We start from the raw sequence: 22898 nt of genomic DNA on the forward strand, positions 1-22898 counted from the left end.
AGTATGGCAGTTATATTAAAGCCATACTACTCCAAATCAGTTGGCCGCCCGCAACCTGCCATTGGGCCAAAATAGAAAACTTCAAAAATTCCCTAATTGCTACCGCCGGCGATCGAATCCGGGACCTGCCACTTATAGAACCACAGCGCACACCACTGGGCAAGTAAGGTCAACAAACCTGTGGTACCATTAAAAGCAAAACCCCAGGAATGCATTACCGTAAACCCTCCTAAAATGCAAGACAACATTACTGGATAATGCTCGCCTTATCTAAATTAACAGGCCCCGGTGGGTAAGCTGCCTGGTATAACTAATCATACGGAAAATACACATTTTGTAGTCTTGATTAAAAATGGATTAAATTGTAGACAGACAGAAAGTTAAACTATTAGGAAGTAACATACGCAGCAGCGCAACGGTGGACTCACACCCGAGCTCAGACTAGAAAAAAGTTCGATAGTGAAATAATCATATAAGGTTTACCACGTTAAAGAATCATATCAGGTTTAACACGTATTTGCATCACGTCATAGCATCACAGTGTGTATGCAGTAATCTAACTTAAAAATTAGAGTATCGCTCCATAGCATTATTTCAAATAACACTACGTAAAGAGAAAAACGATTTAAATCGTCCTTGCCATATTCCACTTCTTTAAAAGTTCAATTATCACTAGTACTCAATTTATATCTCAAACGTTTGCTTCCCCAATGCCTTTACACATCATCTGAACTACATTTCATAAGGACACAATACTAGGCACTCCGGCTTCGGAGTGCTGGGCGTCCGATCGCATCGCCCCTATACATGTAGGGCGAGACGGGCCTAATGCATAAATGAAAAATAGACGTGTTAAAATTTATTTATTTTATAATGTCATGTTTCAGTACGTCTCTAAACTTAATTATTGAGCCAGGTTTGATCGGATTTGGTTCAGAAATAAAGTTATGAGGTCCGATTTTCCCTCGACATTACGTTCTTTAGAATTATTGTTTATTTAGCATGTAGGATAGATTCGGTACGCTGTTTGTCAGTTTTTTTGCAGAAGTGTGCTCAGGAAATTCGAAATTTTAACCGACGCCATTCTATCATGGAAGAGCGAAACGCCGTGAGCGGTAGCATCCTTATGTTGTTGACATCCAATCAACTCAAACGATTTTCATCCACGTTTCTGTAACGTGGATGTGGAACACGGTTCCGGCATACATATTTCCTGTTACTCGTTTAACACAAGATTATGGTTATTTTTTTACATTTCTACTGCATTTTCAAGGCCAACGATAAGAGAACTATAATAAACGGAAAGTTATATAAAAATATAATATTGCAGAATAAAGAGCAAAACTGTGATTTCAGAGACATGTAGCTTAACACTTAAAATTCAGGTTGAGGGGCGCAAGGGGGCACTTTAAATTACGTGTTTCTTTCATGCTGTGTGAAATGTAGCTCTGTTTATTCTATGTTTTGTCATCTGCCTTAGCCCACCAATTATTATCACAGAAAAAAAACTAAGTTACTTGATAAAATACTCGCCTCTATAGGCCGATGTTGAAAGTTACTGATCATGCTGATGTTTGTTTCTGAAACTCATTTGAAGACGTTAATTTTTTTTTTTGGATCTGCCTCGTTAATCTAGCGGTTAGCATTTCCAACGCATGGTCCTGAGTTCAAATCCCGGGAGTTGTATAGTGTTGTAATCTGTTGAAGTATTTTCAATAATAGCCACCACTCGCATTAAGGTAACTTGTGTTACGAGTCGCCACCCTTCTTCGGACCCATTACAACAACTTGATATTACTAAAACTAGCTGACCCGTGCAACTTCGTCTGCACCAAATCGGTTATTACGGGAAACCACAAATAAAATGTCATTTTCTAAAAATGAATCCTAGCTAGATCGATTTATCGCCCCCGAAACCCTGTATACTAAATTTCATGAAAATCTTTGGAGCCGATTCCGAGATTCCAATTATATATATACAAGAATTGTTCGTTTAAAGATATAAGATTATAGTTTATACAATCATCGCGATACATAAAAAGATAAAATAAATATTAAATTATATTCATAAAATAAATTACAATGATTTGAATAGTAATAATTCTTCTTTTAATAAACAAAAGCATATTATAGACCTATGATGCCCTTACTCCACTAGGATCAGTATAAAGGTAGCTTAAGGACATTATCTATTCAATAGACGCGTCAGCCATCTTTGTCAGGGTATTATGTAAGTGAATAGGAAGAATGGACGGATTGGTGATGGCCGTAATCAAATATAATGGACTTTGATTCTTGCTAAATTTCTGCCTTAATTTTCGTTACAATAGAGACAGGGGTTTGTGTGTAGTAGTAGTACCTAGAGCTTTTTGTGACAGGGGTCGTCCTGAGAAGTACCTACTACCGCCATTCAGTGCAATATAAATTTCCAAACTGCCTCTGCCGGGCTCAAACCCGTCCCATCCCATTATGAGATATGGAGTGATTACCGCTGTGCCAGGTAGGTCGTATGATGTTTCGATACAACAGTCGTATCCCCACAAAGAATTTGTAATCATGCTACGAACAATACCTACTCAGAAACTAACTTAGCAACACTCAGTATAAATATTAAGCTTAATTTGCTAAAATCCGCGAAAAGAAAAAAAAATAAGCCTTTTCGTGGTATTCCGCAAAGTAATACTGAGCACTTTAATAGCTGCAAGTTTTTCACAGCATGGCAACATTAACTTTTATGATAATTTATAGTCATATGGTAAAAGTTAAGGACGCGTAAAAAGTATGGTAAAAGTAAAACAATACAATCTTGTAAGTAAGGTCCTTCCAAGTAGAACGTAACGACCCATAATGGCCACTAAAAGGGTCCCAACGAAATCTCACTGTTTCGTTAATTTATATTTCAGAGTTTCCTCGATCGGATCCAAAGAGGTTTATGTACTCCATGTCAAATAATACGTAAGAACCATTTCTAATTTTATGAAACTATTATATTCTTTTTATATATCATCCCTACTAATATTATAAATGTGAATGTAAATTTGTTTGTTACGCTTTCACGTAAAAACTACTGAACCGATCATCATGAAACTTTGGAAACTCATTCTTGAAGGTAATAGAAGTAATATAGGGTACTTTTTATCCCGAAATTAAGCTCAGTTCCTTTGGGAGAGGTAAAGTCAAAGTCAAAGTCAAAGTCAAAAATATCTTTATTCAAGTAGGCCCACAGGTGGCACTTTTGATGCGTACATAAGAATTACACGGTAGTGAGATGATGGCGATAACCACATTCGTAAACTTAAAACTAAAGCTACGAGGGTTCCAAACGCGTCCCGGTCTAAGAAGAAGCCCACAACAAACTTAGCCGGGTGTTTTTTTTTTTTTTTTTTGTTATCGCCATCTCACAATGTAATTTTAAATTATTAGAAGAGCAACCTGGTTAGAGCAATAATTTACACCCAAGCTTTTTTATCGTTTACGTAGTCCTTTATACTATAATAGGACTTTTCTATAAGCTTACGTTTAATACAAACTTTGAACTTTTTAATGAAAAAGTTTGACGATTTTACACAAGGACTATATAAAAAATGTTAGAAATGTTCTTCGTTAACCTTTAGCATATAAATCAACTAACAATGCGATTTCGATTCGTCCTATAACGATTACTATTTTTTGTAAGTGACAGGAGGAGCCTAGACTGGTCAGACAGTTCTTTTCAGATATTGTTTATGCGAATAGTTTTTTTTTTTTATAAGAATACACAACTTAAAATTTTAGTACAAAAACAAAAACAAACGCAGACGCGGGGTACAGCTAGTCATCTATATTTAACATTATAACGCGACAGAGTTTGTAAAAAACTAATTTAAAACACGTCTGAACTTCATGATATCAACCCATTTCCGGCGCGCTACAGGGCAAGGTTCTCCTCCCACAATGAGAAGGGGTTAAGCCCGAAGTCCACCACGCTGGCCCACTGATCTCCGAAGATAAAGAAAAAGATACATTTTTGAGATGACAGATTGATAAAAAATATTAAATAAAAATTTAAAAATTATAATATACTTAGGTTGATTAATCTAAAAAGAAATAATTAATAGCCTAGCGCTACCATTTCTGCACTTAGATTTTGACCCCGAGACAAGAGTCCATAGTTCCACTGCTCAATTATTTTCATAGCCGAACATACCTAGTGCACCTAACGCACAAACAAACTAGTACAACATTCCGCATTTATAATATTAGTATGGATACACTATTTTTAATTTATGAGTAAGAGTAAATAAAATATATATATATATATATATATAATACTTAGATCTCGCTTTATTTTATTTATTTTTATTAGTACTATTAACAAAAAATTGCAGATATTATGTGTAATGGATAAAAATAGCATTAGGTTAATAATAATTCATTTTACACAATTTCACTTATAAGTAATCGCATTCACAGCATGCACTTAAGTACGATTTAACAAAATAATTTAGTTCGGAAACAAATAAATAAATACATAACGACAATGTTACATCGCCATCTAGCCCCAAACGAAGCGTCACTTGTGCAATATTACTGATGGAAATTTGTTAATATTTTATAATGTTCATAAATATACAGATAAACACTCAGACACAATGATACATGTTCATCACACAAAGATTTTTCAAATCGGACCCACAGCCTTGGACTCAAAAAGCAGGGTCATTGCCCACTGCGTCAAGTAACAATAACAAAATTATAACATTCAAACAGAAATACTTAAGAAACTGAGAAAAACAATGATAGTAACAAGTAACCTTCAAATTTCTAACGTATCTGAATGGAATATATCAGCGATACTGTCTGCTACTAGATCAAATACCTACTTATGCGATGATGCAGTCTTAGATGAAAGACGGTGTACGCTCGTTTCATCTGCTTTGCGTAGCTTTATCTGAATAATACATAAACTCAACGATCGCAAGATTATAGAACTTCGGTGTCAAATAATTCATCCATCAAATCCATATCACAAACATTTCTTATGGTAAAAAATACTTTAAGTCAAAACAAATTTTCATAACGACTAAAACTGTTTTGAAAATTATAATGAGAACTTTAATTAAATTACAAAAAAAATATACATTATTTATATGACAGCGACCCTGCTTTCTGTCCTTGGCCGTGGGTTCCATTCCCACAACTGGAAAATGTTTGTGTGATGAACATGATTGTTTTTCAGTGTCTGGGTGTTTATCTGTATATTGTATAGGTATTTATGTGTATTATATCCAAGCTACGCTTACTTTGGGGCTAGATTGCGATGTGTGTATTGTCGTAGTATATTTATTTTATTTATTTTTATGCAGGTAATAAGAACTAGGTGGGTAGTATAGAATTTTTTTTAATCTTTTTACACAAAGAGATATTCCCGCCCAATCGACGAGTTCTTAATTATAAAAAATATCTACCCTTTTCGAATCATTATTGTGATCTTCAAAGTTCAAAGGAAAGTTGACAAAGGACTACCTACGATTTAACTTAACATCAAAATGTCGCCATGTGAAAAAGCACCTAAAGAGGGCTATCATTTTGTGAACGTCACAGCCAACAAATGTAATAAAGTTCTATAAAGAGACCGATTTAAGTCAAGGAGCTGTCATAAAATGGGCAATAAAACTAATTAAGTACGAATCACGACGATAGAATACCATGATTTGATTGTGAGACTGCCATGTTGCGACCTTTCTGTTCGTTGGGACGGAGTAATATTCTAATAATAAACTTGTAGGTCGGCTACTGATTGCCTACAAACTAGAAGGCTACGTTTTGCTACGCGGCTACGAGAGTGAAATTAAAAAATAATTAAATATTTAAAATACTATACTGTCATTTTTTTTTATTAATTAATATTTGATAGACCAAGCAGTAAGCAAGCTTTGTATTTGAGCAAACTACGTGCACCGTCTGATCTCTGAGCATTGACAAGATGTAGCTTATTCATGGTCGGCTCGCATCTGTAGCTGCTTCTTCATTAAAATAATGAAGTGAGAAGTTTGCTTTTAAATTCGTTTTAATTTCACTAATGGTTTGATGTAACAGATCCTACAGTCTTCGAATAGGTTTCACGTACTTTCTCGCAGAAAGAGTTCGTAAAATCCCCGTAGAACATATAGCTATGGAAATACTATAAATGCATAAAAAACAACTGCAAAAATTTTCACATTAAAAAAAAACTTACTAAACACATACTTTTACGGCTTTCGGATTTGGACGTTTTTTGGATCTATTGTATTTTTTCTAAATTTTGACATTTATTCATCACTAGCTGTGCCCTGAGACTTCACCCGCGTAAATTACGGGACATACGAAACGTAAAGATTTGTTCAAACTAGTAGTGCCAAATGTACAAACCTATGTTATTAAATACAGAAAAAAATAAAAAATAGCGATGCAACTTTTTTCTACATTTCAAAACCAATGACGGAGGTTTGGGAGAATAATATATATATATATATATATATATATCTGTTCTAGCTCTTGGAGCTCTCATGACCCACTGTTTCAAACGCAAATATTTATATGATTGTATCATATAAATATTTGCAATCGCAAATGGCCATCCCGGGGACTTACTTCAGTTTACCCTTAACTTAACTTTTAATTCCTTCTCAAAAAGATTCTCCCAAGGGAGCTGTGCTGAAATTTGGGTTAAAACAAATGTTATATATCTCGTAGTATTAACTCTTATCATGTGAAGTTTCATTTAAATTCAGTTGTTTTGCCGTAATGCGCGGCCAGGATACAGACACAGAAAGACAGACAAAAATTAAAAAAAAAACTACAGTTGGGCTTCGGTATCGATTATATAGTGCCCTTCTAGAAAAAAATCAAAGTTTCACGGTTTTTTTTATTGATCGATGCAAATAAATGTTATTATTATTAATATTATTATCCTATTCTAGACGGAGATTACGATCGTAATTGGTCCAGCTGTTCTTACAGGAAACTTTTAAAGTTTTTAAAGCACTCGAGATTTACCTTAACATGAATCTACATGTGCTTCAAAAAATAGACCTATTCAAATCTTGGAAACAAGAGTTAATAGTTGTTATTTTTTTCTATTTGCGTAATTTAACATACATTTACGTGACGTGGTTCTAAACACATTTTTTATGAGAAAACACGAGATCACTTATTAAATTAATATAAAACATGTGTAAATTAGTAAAATCCGATTGATTTTATAATTACCTACATAATAAGGTATTCGGCCTAACGCTTTCGTGATATTCCCAGTAGTCTGTGTTTCTGACAATATCGTAAAAGGTTTTTCAGCTACGATCTCGAAATACATCGGCCATATCTCTCGAGACAATCGAAAAAGAAACAATGCAAAACTCTTAAATTATTTATCAGATTGTTTCAGTAACTCATAATCCGATGATTCGAGTTCTTTATTTCTTTCAAAATATATAATTCAAGTACGCTTTTACGTATGATAATTTATAAAAGGTTTTATACTCCTGTGCCTGACCTTTGCTTAAAGAATTTCATCCCTTAGGTACGGAAATAATGAGGTCCAGGTTGGAGTGGAAATGCGTTCAAAATGCCTATTCATTCTTGCTTTGAAGGAATTTGAAAATACGTACAGTAGTTACATTAAATCTACATATTAATACGTGAAGCAAAAGCTTTGTTCCTCTTTTAACAAATATTGCGCGGACGGAGCAGTATGAAATTTCTTTCATTTATAGATTATATAGAGAAAGAGTGAAAAATGCTTTAAAAAATCTTTTTTTAAATTACACATAAAAAATACATTAAATCAACAAAAATTTTAATTTTAAACCGTATTGTATTTGATTTCGACATGTATATTATATTGTGGCATGTATATTACTCTTTTTTGGATTATATTAAATTAATTATTTATAGTGTAGCGTTAGTGAAATCTTTGATTAAAGAAGTAGTCTTTGATAATAGAACCTTAAAAAAAAGGCGGGACGACCATAAAATACCTAGTTTCAGCAATAAAAATAAATATCAAGCAATGGACATGATGATGTGTGGAATATATATTCTCTGTGAGTTTTCTAGACCTATACTTTGACCACTTGACACTTTGTTTATACCTTCTTATTGATTGACACCATTTCGGCGCTGAAAATTGTGAAGCTGAGTGTCCAAGGAAGTAAAGCTAGAATTCCACTTCTTCTTCTTTTGTTTTTTGTCATAAAGGTGAGAATTCAATCACTTCACTTTAACTTTAGGTTATCATATGTTACGAAAAGCCAGTCATGTGTTAAATAAAAACCCAGTGATTCTAGACTTCAAATTAATGTTTGTGTATAAGAACATCATTAGAGATGAAGAAAGAGATTGCAAAGATTGCATTGACGTCAATGCAATCCGAACTATATTATACACCGAAGACTTCATTAAATTATATAGGTGGCACTTTTATGCGTACATTACATGTGAATTACACAGTAGTGAGATCTATAATAAACACTGCTGTCCGCGACTTCTTCCGCTTCTATATTATTTATAAATGTGCGGTATAAAATGCATCGAGCGTTCTTCAAGATCAGGTTATGTGGCTTTCCAAAAATGGTTCAGCGATTAGGCGCAACAAAGGGAAACAAAAACCGCTAGTAAGTACTGTATTTTAAATCGTGACACGTCCTGATTTGATTTAAGTTCAAGTAATAATGTAACAATTATCAAAAGTAGAGCTTTTTGTAATAGCTCGTTCAGGGAAATATGTACCACCATGCTTATTTCTGCCTAAGGAGCATTATGTGGTAGATAGGCTAGTTACTGGAGGTAGGCACACAAATTTCAGTAGGCAATGTTGTTCGGTATTCACGTATTGTATGAGTGAGATTTTATTAAAATATGTCAAGTAGGCATAATATGCAGTAAAGTTTCTTGTTTTAATACTAGTTTTTTAAGTTTTGTGTTTATTAAGTTTATAGACCTACCTACTATTTAATCATGTTTTGATATTAAGTTCTAAGAAATAAGTGATGTGTTTTAACAGTGCACTTTATAAGTACGTTACATTACAGTATTAAAAATATGAATCCTGTACATGCCACTAGTCCGCGGTAGAATATGTGATATCCTAAATACAGTTATAACTAGTTAGGAGTCAGATACTCACCCACACCAGGGCCAAATTATGACTTTTACCTAAATATATTCAAATATTTGTGGGTCATAGTAAACCTTGTTTTGATACATGTATATAAATAAATAAATAAATAAATTATAGCAATGCTGTGTTCCGATCTGAAGGTCGTGGTTTCCGGTGTAATTAACAATATTGATCTATTTTGTCAAAGGCCAAAGGTTTTAAACGTGCTATTATTTCTGCTTTGTCAAGCAATCCGGACTGCACTTTTGGATTGTAATTTTTAGTTTTCTTTTGTTATTTTTCTTATTGTATTATTAGTTTTGTTAAACTTTTCGTATTTTTATTATTGTTTGTAATTTTAATATCGATCATTTTGTAGTAAATGCTGTGCACACCTTTAAGTGGCTAGTAACCGAGATTAGAAACAAAATATTTGTAATTTTTCTTTACTATGTATTGTGAACGAGCTGTTTGTGTACCTTTAATAAATAAATAATAAATAAATAAAGTAATTACAGGCACATGAGGCTTAACACCTACGCCTTAGTATGATGACTTTACAATGTCATAGATTACATTATTATTATATTTTCAAAAGAGAATGTCAATCTAATTTTTACATTACCAAATGAAATCTTTGCGATGTCTCTCAGTAAGTTCAAAGTTTATATAAAACAGAAAATACTATTATAATATTAAGGATTACTTAAACAATAAAAAAACTTGGGTGTGAATTGCTCTAGATTCATGGCTTAATATAAATTTACTGGAAGATGGTGATAACAAAAAAAAAATTACCCGGCTAAGTTTGTTGTGGGCTCTTCTTAGACCAGGGCGCGTTTGGAACCCTCGTAGCTTTAGATTTAAGTTATCACCATCCCCTTACAATTATGTAAACAAATATGTATGAACGCTTCATAAGTGCCTGTGATAGGCCTACATGAACAAAGAAATTTTGAATTTGAATTTGAATGGAACCCTGTGCGGGCGCTGTAACCAGATTGAGAAGCGGACTCATTATTGTAAATATTAAATATTCTCATTTAGGAAGTCGTTTATTTTATAATAAGCATTCCCCAGCAAGCAACGCTTTAAATATTTTTGTAAATAAGTTTATTATTTATTATTCTTTTATATGTTCCGGGATTGTGTTGTAAATTTTTGTGCTCATGGGGTTTGGGCCGGTGCTGTGGCCTTAATTTTAATTAAGATGGCGGTAGGAGCAAGTTGTATTTATTTGCGCATGCGCCGATTTTGTATCCTGCCGGGGCATGTCTTGGAGTTTTTAAAAAAATTCAGGATGTTTTCTTACAAATCTGCATGTTTCTAGTATGTATGTGTTTTTAATATTTTTTTATATTACGAACGCATAATGTTCCTTGAATGCCTTTTTGGCGTGGTGGAAAAGCTTCATTGCTACCTCTGACCCTAAGGCATGACGGAGGTACTGTGAGATTCCCCCCTCTAAACGGGGTACCCAAACTAAAAACCACCACGGCATGCCCCTCTTGTTGGCTCTGTTTATTTAATACTAAAATTAATATTCTTCGCACCCTGAAACTTACATGAGTTTGTTTGGAAGCTGCACATTTCACTTATTTCTAATAAGTTTATATAATACACGATATCTTTTAACCTTTAAAAAAGCAAGACAGAAACACGCAAAGCACGCTAAATCGCTCTATACCATGTCTTTGTTGGTACGGTGGTAACAGAAACCACCCATAAACTAACCAATTTAAAATGTTTTGTTTTATATGCTAAACAAAGTGATCAAATTAAAACGTTCTGTAAATAATCACTAATGCTTCCTATATAATTGTTATAAATATTTAATCCCACTTTACAGATTTATAATTGAAGTAAAATAGATATTGCAAGTATTGAAGTAAAATTCGCGTGCTGTCGCTTTTCCGTGATTTTATTCGTAACTCGCTTGGGGCAGGAACCATCCTCGTTCCCAACACATGTCACCTTTCGCACGGTATTATCCAGATTGAAATTATTTGTAGTATTACCCGCATGTACCGTAAAAGTCCTTGTTTCTTGGATTATTTATACCTTGTTTGTTGTATTTGTTTTTGTTATCATCTAAATGTACCGGATTTCCTATTCCTAGGATTACGACACATCGCTAACTTGGCAGTGTTGTTTTCAATTTTGTAGTACATCAGTTTTCCATTCTCCATCAATGTTTTTTTATTAATAGCGGGCAAACGAGCAAGGGCATCACCTGATGTTAAGTGATCACCGCCGCCTATAAACATCTGCGGAACCAGAGAAGCCACCGATGTGTTGCTGGCTTTTAAGGAGTTTGTTTATCTGCCCCTTGAATAACCCTAGATTGTATTTTGGAGGAAACACATCAGATGGGAGATTATTCCACAATTTGCAAGTGCGCAGTATGATGCGCAAATGATCTGGTATTTCGAACAGTAGAAGAATACCAGGCATTCAGATGATGAGGATGGAATTTATTTCCTAAGAATGTTGAAAGTTTGATTTATATCACATCTTATTCATGTTTAATTTCAGAGCATTGCGAAGTAAATAGCGACCAAATGTTAAGTGTATATTATGTGGATAGTGTTGTGGATTACAAATTATCACCATTTTTTTCTTTTTGTTAAATTTAAGAGCTATGTAATATGTAATTGTTTTCTGTCCCAAATAAATAAAAAAAATAAACTTGGCCGCCCCGTGCACTTTTCTATTGAACATAGATGACCATGTATCTCACTCAGTTTTGCAGTTACCTTCATCCTGTTAAAATCTCGTAACTATGTGCGCGCGCATTTCGTTACATTTTATAATTTCACTCCCATGATTTTTTCCTAAAGCCGCTAAAAAAGTATAACGTCAAAAAACAGAAGAAGAAGAAGAAGAAAAAGTCTTTATTGCACATACAAATATAAAACCAGGTTAACAAAAAATAAACTAAAAACGATAATATACATATGCACAAAGGCGGTCTTATCGCTTGAAGCGATCTCCTCCAGACAACCTTCGGTTGAAGAAACATATTAGAGAAAACGGGATAGTGCAATACAAAAATAATAAAAAATAATAGAAATAAATAACAAAAACCATCAGCAATCTTCAAATATTATTTATTCAAGTACTACTTTTACATGATCTTCGCTACAATGTTCTGACAGGCTGCGAACTTCGAACCCCATGATCGTAGTTGAACTTGCTAACTGCTGGACCAACGAAGCAGTTTTTATACATAAGCATTGGAAAATAAGTACGACAGAAATAGAGAATATCAGAAATAGTCACAAAGCTATATTTTGATTTTAAGATAGGTAGCTATTCTAAATTTAATCAGTTAGGTATCATTCACAGGCAAAGTTTTAATCACTATCAAATTAATGAACTTCCATTAAAGCAAAGTTCATGAAAGTCCCATTATATAGATTCAATTATCTGTGAAATAATAGGTTATATTATGATGTCAGGAACACAAACAATTATAATGTGTTTACCCTCACATCAGGCAATACACCTACCGGATATTAACCAGGCATTGTTAACTAGTTCAGGGATCGCAAACATTGGCACGAATCACGATTGAAATGGAAATAGTGGGTCCGCTATTGAATGAAGAGTTATATAAGGCTAGTTTGAAAGGGCATCTATGCAGATGCGATATCCCAGTTTTCATTGTAATGTTAAAACTTTTGGATACTTTGCGAAATTCCGTGCATGATATACTTGGGAATACATAACTGAACATCTGATTGGTGTGGAGTATACAAATTTAAGAAATTATAAATTACACCGTTTAAGTCGTCTTGCTTTTCGCGGAGTTAAGCAAATTAAGCTTCTTGTTCATTGTATGTGAAACTTTTGTTCAACAACTACAGGGATCAATCATACTCAACATTTTAACTGATGGACGTTCACTTCTGGACATGTGTTTTGAAAGGAGTTCCAAATTCCCAGTTTCCCAATTCCAAGTTTTATAGCTTTTTCCTCCAGTGGCATCATATGTCCACCTAGTTGGGGTTCTAACAACGCTTCGCCTGTTATCGTTAATTAGTACGATCTTTATGTCTGAAAAAGCATTGAAATTTTATTGAAAAAAATTATTAAATATAGCTAACTTTTAATATATTTTTGACCCATAGTACAATTCAATATTTTTAAACACTCAACAGACATCCATACATAAAAATCAAAAGGGTACTTTTTGTTAGATTTTATATGAATATTTCATTAATCGCGTATATTTCATTAATAAGAAGACTAATACATAGGCATGAAAATTATATAGTCCGGTGCAATCTAGTCACAAGGGAAATTTTGATTATGTTGTATTAATTCGATCATGTAAGCCGACTCAGTTTTTCTTGCGCCCCGGTATTCTCAATGAGTATACAAACTAGTCGACTCCCTCATATGCTATTGGCTAGTTACTAAAAACCAAGCGAAGGAATAGTTCTCCTGTATGATGCCGAGTCTAAACCGATTAGGGTTATAACATAAGTTATCTCACACCTTCCAGGCTAGCGCACTTCTATCTTAAACTGCATTGTAAATCATTCTGTAGAGAAATCCACGAGGGAGAAAGCATTACCATAATATAGGTTTGTATCTAATAATGAAAATCAAACGTTTTAAAAGTAGTGTAAATACTTTTTCCCGGTAGTAAGAGAACAAAATGGATACTATATCCGTTTGTTTTTTTAGAAAGGTATCAGGGAATCAGTAGTTAGTAAGGGTTAATAAGTAGCTTCCGAGATTTGATGAATTCCACTCTCGTTTTGGATCCCTTACGATCGAGATGACTAATCAGCACTGCGGGGAACGCTGAAATACGTTTTCTTTCAGTTTATATCACAGGATAGGTTCACCCCGTATCGTATACACGTGCAAGAAACCGGTTATACAACGGTTTACTATTTTTAGCAAAACCTTGTTGATGAAACTGGTTTAACCAAAATAAATATTGGTTATTTTCCAACCGGTTCCAAGCACTGGATGGTTCTACTGAGAGAAAGTGTAAAGCAATTGTGGGTTCATTTCCGCACTCCGCCAAGCACCACTTATCCCCGAACGTAACAAAAGCCCTTCCATTAATCCTGCGGAAAATTCGGTGAAATTACGAAGCTGAAGTTTTCTTAATTGTTTAAGCCTTATTACATTAGATACGTACGGAATAAAGTATTATAAACAAACAAAGCCCGGAGGACTTCGTATCACATAATAAGGATACTCGACCTGGAAGAGTAGGAAGTAAAAACCGAATTAAATTTTATACAACGTGTAAATGTAAACCGAAATAAATCTTCAGAGCCTTTAGACGTACAGTATGTACTGTCTCTGACATTTATCTGTGAAACCAAAATGCTAATATATTTTGGCTAATATATTTTCTTAATGACAAGGTTGCTTGGAAGCATCCGGCTCCGCTTTCATCTCTCACAGATGTAAAATGTAAATTGTTAATGTTGGAAAAGAGCAACTGCTGAGTTTCTTGCCGGCTTCTTCTCGGTAGAATCTGCCTTCCGAACCGGTGGTAGAGTCACTACACACAGACAGACTTGACGTTTCAAAAGTGCTTATATTAGGCCTACTTGAAATAAATGAATTTTTGAATTTGAATTTGGGTAAGATACTGCTATTGTTTTAACTAAAATAAATCAGATACATCCCTAAGATCACATGCAAAATTAAAATCAAGTGACTCCAATCACTTTATTAGGTTCGCGTCGCGTAGCGTAGGTACTAAGCGCGTGTCAGTCTTTTATCTCCAATAGGGTTGTCATAAGTAAACACTTAGAATGTTTTAAATTCGTTTGTATGGATAAATGTTTCTTTTTAAAATAATTCTGAGAGGTTTTGTTTGTTTACGCTAATGTGAAACTACCAGTAGATTTGGAAAAATCATTTTTGCATTCGATAACTTTACTCTTATGTATATTTATATATTTTTTTTAAGCTCTAATATTTCCTACCGCCCAAAAATTGCTTTCATTACACGCTTTTTAAGCCTTTTTTTGAGAACACGGATTTTTTAGTATCTCAAAATCGCAGTTCTGTACCGTATTCTATAAATCTATGTACTTTTAGAATAATTGTGATAGTTTTAGATTACACGTAATATTAAACGTTAAAGCCCGCAGCCCCACAATAGAGAAGCGTGAAAGATGTTACGTGCTCTAAACCTTTTTTTAAGGAAGCCTGTAGAAAGCATTGGGATATTCATATTAAATTTTTGACGACTCCCCTGACGCTATGGTGAGCGATATACCCCCGGGTTCATACATGGGAGGCCCCGGGTCTGATCTCCTTCAGGTGACAATTTCAAAGTACAGTGGCTGAGCCCTAACTAAAATATAAAGAATAATAATAATGTAAGTTATGAAAATAATATCTCCTACTAATGATACAGAACCACTAAAAAATATTGCGCAGTGGTAAATAAACTAAAACTATCACAATTAAGTGTAATCTAAAACTATCACAATTTATTCACGTAAAGCTCATTCGATATAGGGGTAATGTACCTACAGAAAATTTCGTTGACACAGTAGGCTTACCTTTTTAATCGACTTCCAAAAGGAGCAGTTGTATACCTTTCCGACATATGGGTAATCAGGTTTTCCTAATCCTAAAAATACCAGTCGAAGGTCACAACTTAGCGATACGGCCGTTTTTGTCTCCTCGTTCGTTTAATGCCTTTAACTCTTTTTTGTTCAAAAAAAATAAAAAGATAATAAATTAAAAAAACGATTTCGATGTTTCTTTTCTGATGAGCTTACAATCTAGTTGGTAATTGTCATAATTCTGTATTTATTTATAATTTATAATCTTTATTTGTATATTTTGTTGATGATGATTCTGATAAGTTAAATTTTTTTATTCATAAATATTTGGGAAAACAATTTCAATGTTTCCAAAACCTATACAATTAACTGCATCGTCATAAGCTGTAAATAAAATTTAGTCCTAAAATATTGAACTAAATATCACAAAACACGGATCTTAATCGAGTATGCTTTAGAATTTATAGTAGGATTTGTAAAAAACACAGAAAATTAAAACTATAAAGTGTTTATGTACACACACTCAAAAGAAATTAAACCATAAAACTTATTACCCAGTTAACAGCTTTTTAAATAAATAAAATATAATTATTTCTATTATTGAATAGTCGAAACGAAATAGCTGATTATTTTATTTGACTCTTTTCCCCCTATTCTCTTTTTTTCTTCTCTCCTTGCTGGCTTATTTGTGACATCCCTACTAATATTATAAATGTCAATGTAAGTTTGTTTGTTACGCTTTCACGCAAAACCACTTAACCGATCCTCATGAAACTTTGTACACATATTCTTGGAAGTGTTAGAAGTAATATAGGATACTTTTTATCCCGACATTAAGCTCGGTTCCTTTGGAAGAGGGGAGGAGTGTTTGACGATTTTACATCATAACTCCGACAAATTATAACCGAATAAAAAAAATATTTTTATATTATAAGGGTTATAATATGTGTTTAATTTTGCCCAAACTGGGGTTGGAGATAGAGGACAGAACTCCTCAGCGGACAGCAGCAAACCCCTCATTTAAGGTTTAGTAATCTATCTATCTTGTAATGAGGCCCCCTTCAGCGGATGCACTTCGACCCTCCAGGATCTTTTGTGCTCAAAATTAAGGCTTAGCAATACTAAATACTTTAATTTTTTTTAGAACTGCAACTAAATTTAATGCCACATCAAAAAACAAAATCAAACGTAGACGAAGTCGCGGGCAACAGCTAGTATTATATAAATTATAAGTATATTCTATTATATTTTTTATATTATACTAGCTGACCCCAGCTGCATCTGTCGGATTCATTTGTGAATCGAAACCATCCAGGATTCCACCCAAACGGATACCAAAAAATTCATTTAAATCGGTCCAGCCATTTAGGAGGAGTTCATTGACATACACATGCACAGAAGAAATATATATATATAAGATGTGGACGTTTATGAAATAAGTATATTTTATTTTATTTATTATTATTTATCTATTTTCATTATTTATGTTTATTATTTAAATATTATTTTGTGTACACCCAAACCATTCTTCTTAACTTCATGTACTTTGGTAGGTTTTTTTTTCCTAGCACCTTTTTTTCTTTCTTACAGTTGTGTTTTTTTTTGCTTTGTCTTTGGTGTACCATATAGTGTATTTGATTTGATTTGATTTGATTGATAGCTTCACTCCAATAGAATAGAGCGCATGTCTCGCGCTTAGTTGGAACACTTATCTTGGGATTGACCACTGTGTTCAAATCGGTTGGGGAAACAGTACTTAGTAATAGTATTATTATTTTAATATTGTTATTTAAAAGGCAAATAATTTGAATTGATATATTATCATACATATCATTTAATGGTAGACTCACCTCCTCATATACTGGAACTTGATGACGATGAAGATCAGCAGAGTGTTCGCGGAGAGCGAGGCTGCCAGTACCACCACGTACATCACTATGATCACCACATCAGGGTTGTAGAACACGTCCAGCTCCAAGGGCGATGACCCCCACAGCTGCGTCTCATTCCACCGAACATCACTCAGAGACACGTTTACAGGCATATTGTTATCTATTTCTGAACATTTATTTAGTTTACACACATTTGTTTCACAGAATTCGCATCAATCTCACATTACTTGTTCCACTGAATTTGTCTAAATCTCACATTAATTGTTTAAGAACACATGAACAAAGTGACACTGATCATCAAAAAGACTAAGATACGTAATAGTAGGTTGAAATTAAATAGCTAACTAGCCAAAACACTTGGCTTGATTGTAATACTTATTACTCTATTAGTGCTCTGTATTAAAAAAAAAAACTTTCATTGTTTCACTGAATTTGCTTCAATCACATAACCGCAAGTACTCTTGATATTTCATTAACATTTCCTGAACATAAACTCTCTGATAAATAACCGATGAGGTGATGAATTGGTTTTCACTCTTGGTATGATCGTTTTCCTTTTATTAAGTGACTTATAAAATTAATTTGAAACAGTTTTAAAAGTGGGATTACGACACTAACCATGAATATACAGAACAGTGCACTATTTAAGGACGCTTGTGTAAACAAAGTTGTGTTTATTTCCTATAACCGCTCAGAAATTTCGAGCTTCGGAAACGAGCGTTACCTGTACTGAATTTGATGTCTTTTTAGAAATAAAAGTAGCCTATCCGTATTATGAAAATAAGGCTTAATTTGCTATACTCCGCGAACAGCAGGAGAATCTGTATGGTGTAATTTATAATAACTTCAATCCGTATACTCCACACTCCACAATGCCTTGCAATTGACATTACAATGAATAATTGTAAAGTCAACATCTCCTGAGGATGCTCCGGTTTCGGAGCGATACGTGCGTAGAGGTTGCATCATCTCTGTATACCATGAATCAAGTGGATTGGTCGTTATGTTGGGGCGTCAACAAAGAACAAACAAGGATTATGGTTTTCACAAAACCCGTGGGAAGCGTTTGTTTTCTTGGGATATAAAGTAGCTTATGTTACTCTCCTTCCTTTCAACTAACTGTTTGCCAAAAATCAAATGTATCAATTGCTTAATGAGAGAGTGAGGGAAATACAAACAAACACATTTATAATATTAGTTAGGAATAGGGCCAGTAGAAAGAGTCACAAGGACTATCGCTAGCATGACATGGCAATAATCATTACAGCCCACCAACCCGCATGGAAGCAATGTGGTGGGTCTCCTCTGAAACCTGTATTCAGCAGTAGGACATTAATAAGCTGAAAATGATGTTTGGTTAAACATTGAGCGATTAAAAAAAAATAGAAACGAATATATCCGTGGTACCTTTTGAGTCGCTAAAATACATGAAAAACTTAACGAAAGCTGCCTACGCCGGAACGATCATATGATGAGGCGAGATGATGACCATATGAGTAAAAAAGTCACGAATTTACGGGACGGAAAAAGAGGCCGTGGCCGACTACCAATAACCTAGCTAAGAACAATTAAAAACTACATATATAAACTGTATATTATGGCGAGCAACACAACAGAAGAGACGAACCACAACCGTACGGTGTGGCGCAGGGTTACTAGGAGGGGTGACCGTAAATGAACTCGGATAGCAGCCAGGGGAAAGAAGAAGAAGATGTTGGAATGGCATGGCAATAATCGTTACAGCCCACAAGCCCGTATTGAAGCAAGATGGTGGGTCTGCTGCGAAACCTTTGTTAAGTAGTAGAACATTAATAAGCTGAGAATAGTGATGTTCGACGAATCTGATCAGATCATGTAACCTTTGCAATCCCAATTAACATTACAAATGCAAGTGTGATTGTTTGTTTTTATTTTTGGCATAAGTTTAGTTGATAAGGCGGAGAGTAACAAAGGCAACTTCGTATCCCAGAAAAATAAACGGTTCTCACGAGATGTTTAAAAAACGAGCTCATTGAACATTGAAGTATTTTTTTTTTGGTTTGCTTATTTAAGTTTATTCTGTTACCTAATTTTAAGATCCTCTTTTTTATAGTTTTAATTGTCATTGATACCGTGTACTATATTTTAATTGCTATGTGTTTGTTTTTTTCCCAAATAAAAGATATTATTATTATTATGGAACGTAGAAACCGATTAGGGGTATGGGTTTTATATAACTACCATACCCCTAAAAGGCTAGCCCGTTATTATTTCACAAGCAGGTGAGTTAGCGGTCAAGGGCTACATTGTAGTGGAATAAAAAACGCGATCAAAAGTTACTCAAAAAATGCTTTTATTAAAAACAGCAGACAGACTGACCCTATTCTAACGTTGTGAGTTAATAAAGCGATGCGCCTCGAGGTGAAATCAGTTCATTTGTAAACAATCCAGAAAATTCCAACAATTCGCAAGCCAAGGATATTAACTTACGGCCCCCAAAACTTCGTAACTACAAAACCAATTCGCAACAAAATAGCAATTAATGCTTCGGGAGGTAGAAAATTACAAGTTTCAGGTTCTGACGACGAAACAATGGCGTTTACCATCTAATTATCTATACTTATAGTGAAACTGTAACGGGCGGAATTCTGTCTATTGAAGATATTTCAAAATATTTTTTGGAGGGCACTCTAAAATCGATACTGTAGTTATTTTATTTATGTCGATCTTTCTGTTTGTATCATCAATGTGCATCACGCTGAAACTACTGAATAAATTCAAATGAAATTTGCATTATTTGAATTGATAGTACGAGGTAGGACATAGCATACTTTTTATCACAAAATTCAGCTCAGTTCCTTTATCAGAGGGGATGAATGTGTTTGACGATTTTACACAATAACTCAGTAAAATATTAACGGATTTAAATAATTATTGTTGTACTGGATAGGTTATACTATCAGTCTGTGTTACCCTGTTAATTTCGTGTAGATCTGATGAATATGATTGGAGATAGAGGACAGAACTAAGCGGACATCAGCAAACCCTCAAGGCTTAACGATACTGAACCCATAGATAATTGCCACATTTATGAAGACTTCAGTGCTGGGACTAAATAAAAAATGTTAGAAATTTTTGCTAATCGAAGTAAATAAAAATTTTTAGAAATTTTCGAACGATTTCGATTCTTCTTTTAACGATTCTTTGTTAGCAATACGAGCTAAAGCTGATGGATGCCAAATTATCTTAACGTGTGTTAGGGCTGTATCTAATTTCTTTCAGTAAAAGCTATAGCAGTGGTTTACTCAAAAACTATAAGCGTTTCGGTTTCACAGATAAGTCTCAGAGATAGTAAATAACGCACCTCTTACGCCTCTGAAGTATTATTTCGGTTTTCATTTACACGTTGTATATTCATAAAAGTTTTATATATGTTATATAATTCATCATGAATATCATCATCAACCTGATGAGGAGAACTGGGAGAAGACCCGTGCCCAGTTGTGGGCCACTACAGGGTACAGGTCTCCCCCCACAATGAGAAGTCCGTAACGCCGTAGGCCGTAGTCCATAACGCTGCCCTAATTATACAATACCAATCCGCATCCGTATAATTAATGAACATTTCCTTTCATGCAGATAAAACGCATTTACATTCATAATCACAGTTATAAGTACTTAATACGATTTGCTTAAATTACTGATGTGTAATTGCATTAGTTTATTATTTCGTCCTCTCTTGCGCAGAAATGAACGCTGTGGTCTTATAAATAGGATATCCCCGGTTCGATCCACGACAGGGGATATTTGGAAATTTATAAGTTCTGAGTGACTCTGTAGACTTAGAAAATTATAGAAAACCTTCAGTCGTACTGTTTTTTTCACCATGTTTTCCTTCACCGTAAAGGCAAGTGAAGAAGAAGAAGAAGAAGACACACTTTATTGCACGTATAACATACAGGAAAAGAAACAGTAAGGAGTATACAGTACAGAATGTAGACATGCAAAGGCGGCCTTATTGCTGCAAGCAATCTCTTAAAGGCAACCTTTGTAGATAGGACAAGTGATGGCTTAAAACGCACATAGCTTTGAAAGGTTATAGTTGCGTGCGCTATGAATGAGATACCTTCATGGTACCTGAACAAAACTTTATTGATAAACATGCCAGCAATATAAAAACACAAACAGAAGTAATCTATTAAAAAAGCTTAACAAATATGGTTAGCTACTTTTCAACTCATTTCAATTTTACAACGTTATATTAACAACATTGAAATAGGTTACAAAGGGTCAGCGCAAACCGAGCGACAAAGTGCTTGAACTCTTCTTACGGATGATTAAATATAGACAGATGTAAATAGTCACAGAAATATATTTGAATGAAACTATTCTTTTTATATCCCACCGCTGAGCACGAACCCCGAAATTAACCTTTTCCTACTCTACCTTTCCTACTCTACCCTGTCGATAAGGTACCCTACCTACATATTATTTGATCAAATGATTTTTAATTTGATTGGTTAAGAACATTCCCGCTGCAGCTAGTAAGTTGTAAACTGTTCTTTTAGGTTTTCTCAATAATTGTATTTAAGTACAGAAATCACATCACCATTTGTCATCTAAACTAACTCAAGATCTTTCGTTTTTTAAAAATCGCTATAAAACAAGGAGAAAATTATTATTGTTTATTTTGTATGATCGTTTTTTTTTTAACTTAAAATAAAATCCTACTCTGGAATCTTAAAATCGAGCATTTTATATCTTCGCTATGTAAATCATTTTGGGTATTAAAATCATTTTTATGTTTTTCTATCAAACTTTGATTTAACTTTCAATCAAACTTTTATTTGACGGCCGACTGGCGCAGTGGGCAGCGACCCTACTCTCTGAGTCCTAGGCCGTGGGTTCGATTCCCACAACTGGAAAATGTTTGTGTGATTGAACATGATTGTTTTTCAATGTCTGAGTGTTTATCTGTATATTATAAGTATTTATGGCTTTTATATTCATAAAAATATTCAACAGCTATCTTAGTACCCATAACACAAGCTACGCTTACTTTGGGGCTAGATGACGATGTGTGTATTTTCATAGTATATTTATTTATTTATTATTAAACTATCGTACCAAACCTCAAGATTTATGCAAACTTACGAGCCTTTAGTATCATCTTGAATAATTGTAATCAAAACTGGATTGTGTTGACGGTTATTTAACACTTAAAGAGGCAAAATGCAGATGAAAGCTCAAGAATGTGGACGCGCCTCTTATCTGTGAAAAAAGTGCTAAAGCATGCTCAAGCATGCACTCGCAGTTCGACGCTCAATCTGCACTGGCCCTAACAAGTATGCTGAT

The 22898-nt window shown here is 34.1% G+C and overlaps 1 protein-coding gene across 1 annotated transcript in view; it reads right to left on the bottom strand.

Moving 5' to 3' along the window:
* Positions 1–17716, bottom strand: part of LOC120625952 (QRFP-like peptide receptor) — a 92643-nt gene extending 74927 nt beyond the window's left edge. Inside the window, exon 1 of the mRNA XM_039893232.1 lies at positions 17523–17716. Coding sequence (XP_039749166.1) covers positions 17523–17716 — 194 coding nt within the window. The remainder of the gene's footprint in view (positions 1–17522) is intronic.
* Positions 17717–22898: the final 5182 nt, after the last annotated feature.

This window comes from Pararge aegeria, chromosome 8 (assembly GCF_905163445.1).
Source record: "Pararge aegeria chromosome 8, ilParAegt1.1, whole genome shotgun sequence".
NCBI lineage: Eukaryota > Metazoa > Arthropoda > Insecta > Lepidoptera > Nymphalidae > Pararge > Pararge aegeria.